Source organism: Phoxinus phoxinus (genome assembly GCF_949152265.1).
Source record: "Phoxinus phoxinus genome assembly, chromosome: 21".
Lineage (NCBI taxonomy): Eukaryota > Metazoa > Chordata > Actinopteri > Cypriniformes > Leuciscidae > Phoxinus > Phoxinus phoxinus.
In genome coordinates this window covers 27,417,553-27,425,823 of record NC_136896.1, presented here as the reverse complement: position 1 = coordinate 27,425,823, position 8,271 = coordinate 27,417,553, and the positions used below count along the sequence as shown (strand labels likewise).

At 35.8% G+C, this 8,271-nt stretch overlaps 1 protein-coding gene across 5 annotated transcripts in view; it reads right to left on the bottom strand.

Annotated features, from left to right (window-relative positions):
- Nucleotides 1-2,809: 2,809 nt before the first annotated feature.
- Nucleotides 2,810-8,271, bottom strand: part of brsk1a (BR serine/threonine kinase 1a) — a 28,434-nt gene continuing 22,972 nt past the window's right edge. For 3 of the 5 annotated variants that reach the window (XM_079594616.1, XM_079594617.1, XM_079594614.1), the window contains 2 exons: nucleotides 6,445-6,534; nucleotides 2,810-6,390 (listed from right to left, as the gene is read on the bottom strand). In XM_079594616.1, coding sequence (XP_079450742.1) covers nucleotides 6,188-6,390; nucleotides 6,445-6,534 — 293 coding nt within the window. In that variant the 3' untranslated portion in view covers nucleotides 2,810-6,187. The remainder of the gene's footprint in view (nucleotides 6,391-6,444; nucleotides 6,535-8,271) is intronic. The other 2 variants (XM_079594615.1, XM_079594618.1) reach the window with 1 other exon arrangement.

Sequence of the window (8,271 nt, the reverse complement as noted above, 5' to 3'; positions counted from 1 at the left end):
AACAAGTAGCAGCAATAACAATATTAAAACAAAAAATAACAGTAATTAACAATTGCAATAAAAAAAGTAGGCTACTAGCTGTAGGCCTTGTAATAATAGAGCTATTCACTACACTACACCGTGAAATTGTGCAGTTAAGCTATTTCTACCTGTTTTGACCTTTAAAGATTAATTTATTCAATTTAATTTCTAAATAAAATTTGTAATAAAATAGATTGATGTGCACACGTTTATAATAAATGTGCCAATATTCCATAAAAAATAAGAATTGTCCATTGATTTTCAAAACTGCAATTCTTGTTTTTTGGAATATTGACGTATTTATTGAAAGTTATTTATTTGCCCTGGGGCCCTGGAGCCCCTAAATGGACATGGTGTTGGAAAAATATAAGTCAATGTTTTTGCATTCTCTCGCAAATGTTTTGCGTTCCCCCGAGAAACTTTGTGTTCGCTCGCAAAACCTTTGCGTTCCGCTGAGAAACGTTATGTTTGCTCGGAAAACCTTTGCGTACAATTCTGCAAAACAAAAGCCTTGACAAATAATTGTTCCTCCATCTTATATATATATAATTTTTTTTCCATCCCTTTAGGGGCTCTGTATCCCGTATATTCTTTAATCAAAATAACTTCCCCTCCCTGTAGTCTGCTATTGGTGGATCTCGTGTGAGTGACAGGTTGCCCCGCCCTCGCGCGAGGAAACAGATTTCACTGCAAAAGAGGGGGGGGGGGGGGGAGTTATTTTGTTAAAAGATTATGAGACACGTCTCCATGGATAAAAAAAAATGATGTGCACAGAGAAATCCCTTATAATAAAAGCGGCAATATTCCATTAAAAAAATTGATTTGTCAAGTCCGATTTCATGGTGACTTTAAGCTGTTTATAAGCCTAATTCTGATTATATGTCCTTCATAACCAATAAGTTGAACAGGGAAAATAGCATTAAATTTGAATAATTTGCACAACTAATAATTCTATAGAGATAGATTGCTGTATGTATGTAGTATGCAATGTGCACAGCTATACCTTTTACATTATATCTGTATTTGTTTAAAACGTGTATGTTCATATGGAGCTCACACTATCACACGATTACATTCTGGAATTGGATCCAACTGTCCAGTTGAATTACTGTGCAAATGTCCAACTGACCTTGTAGATTTAGGCTCAAATCTTGTGAGCTGGATACTGAGACGCTTTTGGGCATCATAGGTGTTCCTGTGTCAGCATCATCCTGTGGTGCACAAACATACTGCACACACCTACAATAAGCAACGCTGCTGTCTAGTTAGGCAGCTTATTCGATTTTGACACACAGCCTTGATGTTGAGGGAACAGGCCTCTATGCATCAAGCATATCCTGTGTTGCTGGATTGTGTTGGAAAGTACCAATTATTGGATGGATTTTTATCCGTATAGGCCTAGTAATCTCCAACTGTATTTTAGCCGAGGATGTTTTTGATAATAAAATACAGAACCATTATTGCCAGAAATACAGTAGCCTATTGTAGCCTATGTAGAGGTACTGGGTTGGAATGATTTGAAATTGTGTCCAAAGCTAATCTATAAGCTTCTGTTTATTTGGAAAACACACACAGCAAATCTATCTGACAAGTTTAGGTTATTGTTGCCTTATAAAGATGAACTTGTTCAATTTAAACATGCGAGGAATGCACATCTCATCGTCACCGCTGGGAGGCGCTCTAATTCCCACAGCAGGATTACCTGACACTGACATCCAGTGAGACCGCTGAAAGAAAGCCCATAATCGTGTAAGTTCGTCTAATTAAGATGCACATGAAACACATCCCAGTGTAAATGACTCACTGGTCAAATTTCCATTAGAGCTTTGAGTAATAAAAAGATATATATTAATTTCTGAAGGAAATAGAATTACAAAGGTTCTGTGTGAATTAAATGCCAAATCAGATCCACTTCAGCACACATGCCGCACACAAAACGAGCTGACGAAGAATTAAGGCCCATTGAAGGCCAATTTAGTATGCACATAAATGTAATTTTAGAGGTATACAGTTGTTTCTTCTATTTTCTATTTAACTTGATCCCTCAAGCAACAGTGAAGAACATACAGTTCTAAAACCACAATGAATACAATGAATTGTATTTGTGTAGGCCGCATTATTTTATATCAACACTACCACTTCTTAGTTTAACTGACAAATGAAGGGTAGCACTTGATAAAGGTACAGTTTACAGACACAGTATTTACATTTTTATTATGAATTGTGAAATCACCCCCAGAACAATCTGTGGGCAAGGCCTTCTATAATAACTTTCACATGGAATGACAAATTATATTTATATTCTTTTATTATACTTATATTCTCGTATAATTAAGGGTGGGAGGAAGCTGACCCATACCCGTGTTATTCTATTCTTATTAATATTTTGAATTAGTATTTATTTTTATATTTTCTGTTTTCATTTTAATTTTAGTTATAGTTTTGATAATTGTGCTGTCACTTGCGTTGCATTGTTTTTTAAATGTCTACATAGTTTTTATTAATTATTATTTGTTTTAGTTATTCTAGTACATTAACGTAAACTAAATTAGAAATGTTGAAATAATATAAATATATATATTTTTATTATGAGTACCATATATAGGCCTATATATATAATATATAATAGCTGAAATAAAACAAGTTAAGGTTAACTTTATAAAACATAAGGATTTTTTTTTTACATTTGAAGTTATTATTATTATTAAAGTTTTAGTTGTAGTCGATTTTCATTGTAAGCAGAGGATATGAGTAACAACACAAAGATGTGGCTTTGTTGGTTATTTTTATTGATGCCTATCAAACTGATTACGTAGACCATCCTGTATCCATTATAATTCCCTCTCTCCCACACACACACACACACACACACACACACACGCGCGCATACACACACATATGCACAATGCATTCCAACTGTACATCCATACACACACATTAACTTTCAAAGCAGATATACAAAGAACAACGTGGTCTGACATGCAGAGCACTCACCATATAACCATATGGTTAACCTGTGTGCATTGTGAACAAACACTGTGCACAGCCTTCCAGATGCAACACTATGATTCATTCACTCATAGTCAATGAGATGTCAACATATATTCACTGATATATTTTAAAATTCTGTTGAGGGGTTGGAAAGACATTGCACGCATACATACATAACCACAGAAATTGAAGAGTTAACGAAACCTGGTCAGATTGAACATGTTCCCAAGTCATTTAGTCTTGTTGTTATTCCTGTAAAAGCTGGGGCCCTGAAAACGTCACCACCTTTCGCCCCGCTAGCGACGGCCTATATATGTATATTATAAATATACATTTAAATAATATTATAAATTATATGTATATTATAAATATGATATGATGGTACATGTCACATGATATAATGAGCAGTTTAGTTCCAACTGATGTTCATATAATAAATAAATAAAAGTAAAAAATGGACAAGATTAGTGAACTGACACACAGACAGACACACAAAACTCTGCAGAATCACATTTACAGGATTCATGACAGTTGTTGAGCAGAAAAGCCATTTATACAGAGAGAGTGTCCCTCTTTCAGATATATTATGCTGGATCAGTTGCATAACCGCTGCACGGAAGCACGGTGACAAAGCAGTGCTGTACAAAGAGATCAATTTGATGTTTCATACTGTTTCATAATCATAATTAGAGACAAATTGATGTGAATGTACATATTTCGTGAGATGGTGCGAGCAATGTCCGTGGCCTAGACAATGGCTTATTTAGTTTCGGATACCATTCGTTATTCATTTTCCTCTTAGTAAGGTACAGCATATCTTCCACATCAGATAATGTCCAGAGGAAGTCTTTCTTTTGCTGTCATTACGGTAATACTGTGCAAAGGAGATTCAATTTCAGGTCCTTTCTGAGATTCTGTTTTCTTCTTAAAGCTGAAGTATGTATTTTAGAGGGAAATTTAAAATGATTTTGCATGAAAAAACAAAAACAAATTTGAGTCAACCAATAGTGTAAATTCGGGGTGGGGCTATCTGTCTGAGTGACAGGTGAGGGGGAGGGAAATCTGTTCGTGATGATAGTGACACAGAAATTACAGTTTTTTTTTTTTTTACACAGTATTTTTTCATTTTTACAACCAATAATTTATAGTTTTAAATCAAAAATGTGTATGTTTGCTTTTTTGTTTTACTTCACAAAGTGACCTTTGCCATACACTCTTAAAAATAAAAGCTCTTCATCAGCATCTATGGCTCCATAAAGAACCTTTAGCATCCAAACCTTTCCATTGCACAAAAGGTTCTTTACAGTGGAAACAATTTCTTCACATTATTAAAATGTTCTTTACCCTAAGAAAAAAATTGTTATTTTAAAGTGCCCCTATTATGCTATCTTAAAAGTTCCTAATTTTGTTTAGGTCTTCTACAATAGGTTTACATGCATCCAATGTCAGAAAACAAAAAGAAAACTTTTTTTTATCATACATTGCACATCACGTTATTTCTCAAAGAGTCTGAAAAACGGTTCGTTCAAAGATTCAGTCTCTCTAAACCCCTCCTTTCCGAGAGATACTCTGCTCTGATTGGTCAGACAGCCCAGTTTGTTGTGATTGGTCTACAGCTAACAGTGCGTGTCAGAAACGAAACGTTGTTAGCAGGCAGCCAATGAAGACGGCTGGCATTATGCAAATTTGTTACATTGTTACATAGGTTTGTAACAGGAAGTGAGACTGGAATTACTGACGACTCATTTCAGCAGTTCAGAATACATTTTTTAAGGATAGAATTAGAATTAGAATAACTTTATTCTAGATTAATTGTATTTGTCGTGCGCAGCTGCATTACACACTGCATAAAAGATCATATTTGAAAAAGCATAATAGAGGCACTTTAAAAACGGTTCATCGAAAGGTTCTTTAGGGAACCAAAAATGTTTTTTTATGGTCTCACTTTTGGAGTCATTATTCTATTCTCCCAAAATATGTATTTTTAATACCCCAAACATTCCAACACAGATATGTACACCTAATGGCCACTCTTTTTCAATCCCCAGAATAATATACAAACTAATTATTTTCGACAAATCAAAATTCATAAGTAAAATAGTCAATGACATTCACTTGGTTGGCTTCAACCAAAAGTCTTGCAGCAACAGAGAAGTGGGATGAAAATCCTTTTCGTGTTTTGGAGAGATTCCCGTTCCCTTTGGCATTTAAAAGGGAAACGTCACATCTGAACTCTCGTTGGAGACAACAGTCATGGGAATCGTCCATTGATCAGACGGTCTCGCGTTTTTGAGCTGCCAGAGGGTGAACCGAGGGCAGATTTCACGGTGTAAACGCACGCAGAATTGTTTTACAATCACATTCAGTCATTAGGGGTGACGCTTGCTGTGAGCGGTGATGTTATTTAGCATGCAGCATTTCTGTGGAGCGTGAAAATGAAGTTGTCTATAGATAATGACAAAGGGCTGGTGAGCAACGGTACTATTTACGGTCGTAAAATCATCATGAGTCTGTCCGCTCATAGAGGTAATCACGTTTTAAAAGATTCAGCGTGTGCAGCTTTGTTAAACTGAATCTTTTGTAGCTTATTGATTTTTATTGCATATGACTGAGCAGACTCTTGGTGCTGATAGCTTTTGGATCTGGATCTCTAAATGTTGTTTTTGTTGTTAAAAACATGATTTGGAGGATAAAAATTCCGACTAATTGGATTAAGATCTCTGTTGCTATAATTACTCGATTGCTGAGACAGATAGCAGGACTGTGAGGAACAGATGGTGTGCTACCCACAACCGGAACCTTTCACGAATGTCATTATAAACTCTTAAGACTCAAGTTTTGCACATTACATCCAAATCACATGAGAGAAAATACAGCATAAATCAAAGCATTGTCCAGGATGACCGATTTTCAGAGGTGTTCCTCGGATCTCAGAAGTTTATGTAGTGGAGATGATTCTTTGCTTCGTTGCATCCCGTGTTCTTGCACAAAGAGGCCGTTTACTGTTTGTGTATCAGTATTTGGTTTCATTAGGCTTTCAAAAAGCTCCTTTAAAAACACATTTAACCATCATGCTGTTCTGAAGTGAGAAGGGGAAAAGGAAAGTTTGAGTAGTTTTGTCTCATATCATGGCTAATATCTTGATGGGTTGCTGATTATTCACAATATTTCTCGTTTAGGGCTGTGATTGTGTTCCACTGGAGGAAAGTAGGCGGGTTCTCTCTTTTCCCGAACCCCTGCGCTGGAGTAAAACCCCGCTCTCGCCGCGCTCCACCCACTCACACCGATCGCCTCCGCCCTCGGACCGCCGGGAGTTTTGTCTGGTTGGTGTTCTAGGAGGGCGGCCGTTCTTCTCATCTGGCATAAGGCAAGAAAAGGCTACGGAGGAGTGGAAACAGGCTGGAATAATTCATGATATGTGTTCGTTCTTACCTGAGAGAGTTTGCGTCATGGACTGGTCATGAGCGCCGAGCAACTGGGCTTGAATCGTTTCAACAACTCTTCTAAATCTGCGACTTGGACCTACAAATGTAAATTCACACACATCATATAACGTCAGTGGTGTGTAGTGGACCTCTGAAATGAGGCGGCAAAATCCCCTTTATGGGTTTGAGTGTTGTTTAGTCTTATGTAAATGTTATAAATAAATGGAAATAATGAAAACGATTTCCATGTTAAATGCACCATTTTTTTTACACTTGTTACACTTCTTTACATCATAATTTATATAATCATACTTATTAAAATCAAAGTCTAATGCATTTTTTTTTTATATGTAAAATATAAAATGTAAATTTTTATATTATGTAAAAATATAATATAACTATAATGCATTAAAATAGACCAAGTTTAATGATTTCCATGTTAAAGGCTAATGGAAAACCGTAACCATTGCTATAACATTTATTTCAATCATGACAACTTTTGAAAGATTTTTAGCATGCTAATGGATATGACAATGTTAATATATTTGGTCTTGGTGGAATAGCTGTGCTTAGGCTGCTGCTGATATTTCTGTTTGTGTGGGTTATTGCTGCTGTGAGCATGACATGTTATGCAGCAGATATACTGTACAATTCCCCATAGCAGATCTATACAGGTGGAGCTGGGGAAGGTGGAGGGTATCAGAGGAACTGTGAAAGCGCGCTGCAAACTGCTATAGTGACGCTCACCAGCTATTTAGGCCATGTCCACACTAATACGTTTTCGTTTGAAAATGTATATTTTTCTCTCCGTTTTGGTCTTCCGTCCACACTGAGACTGCGTTTTTATTAATGAAAACTACGCTTTTTTGATACGCACTCCAAAGTGGATACGTTTGAAACCGCCGTTTTCACGTTGTAGTGTGGACTGTGAAACCATTGGCATTTAAAAACGATGACGTAAATTTAATCATGTGACGCATATTGTACCAATAGATATTCATGTTTATACCAGTATTGTGCCTTTTATGTGCTATTCACTTTCACACTGTTGCTAAAAATATTCTACATTGCACACTCTTCATATCACAGTCCTGCAAAGATGACAGAATTTACTGACATTTGCTGTCCTGCGGCAATACATGAGAGCAGAAGCGTTTCAGACCAAACATATGGTGACTGCGTGCGACCTAAACCGCATCAGTGGATGGTGAGATATTTTACCAATTAAAATTATTCTGTCAGAAGATTTGCACGAAAGCTTCATTATTTATTTTTCCATCTGAATCATATCAGTGATCTTTTGTGGGGTTTTATGCATGCGCCGGGAAAGGTTAATTTTGTGTTTCTCATCCACACTGAAACGTCTGAAAACGCTAGTGTGGACGGAGAGCATTTATAAACGAAAACGCCGTTTTCAAATGTCTCCGGATTAATGTAGACGTAGCCTTAAATGTTGAGCAGCAAACGCATTGGCTGCAGATGAACCAATCAGCTTGAGTTTCAACCAGTTTCATGACAGAACTTGGTATATACCGGTAATCATTTTTAGATAATTATACTATTTATTAAAATCAAAGTCTCATGAACATTTTTTAATAATTAAATGAATAAATATATAAATTAATTTAAAAAATATTTTTAAATATATATATTTAAAATACTTCTCAGTGCTCACTAAACAAATAACAATTATTTTAATGGAAACGATTTGCTTGCTAATGGATTTCCATTCCCATTTCCATAACATTTATACAATAATTTATATAATCATACTTTTTATTCAAATCAAAGCTTTATTTTTTTTATTTAGGATATTGAATACTGCTTAAGAATA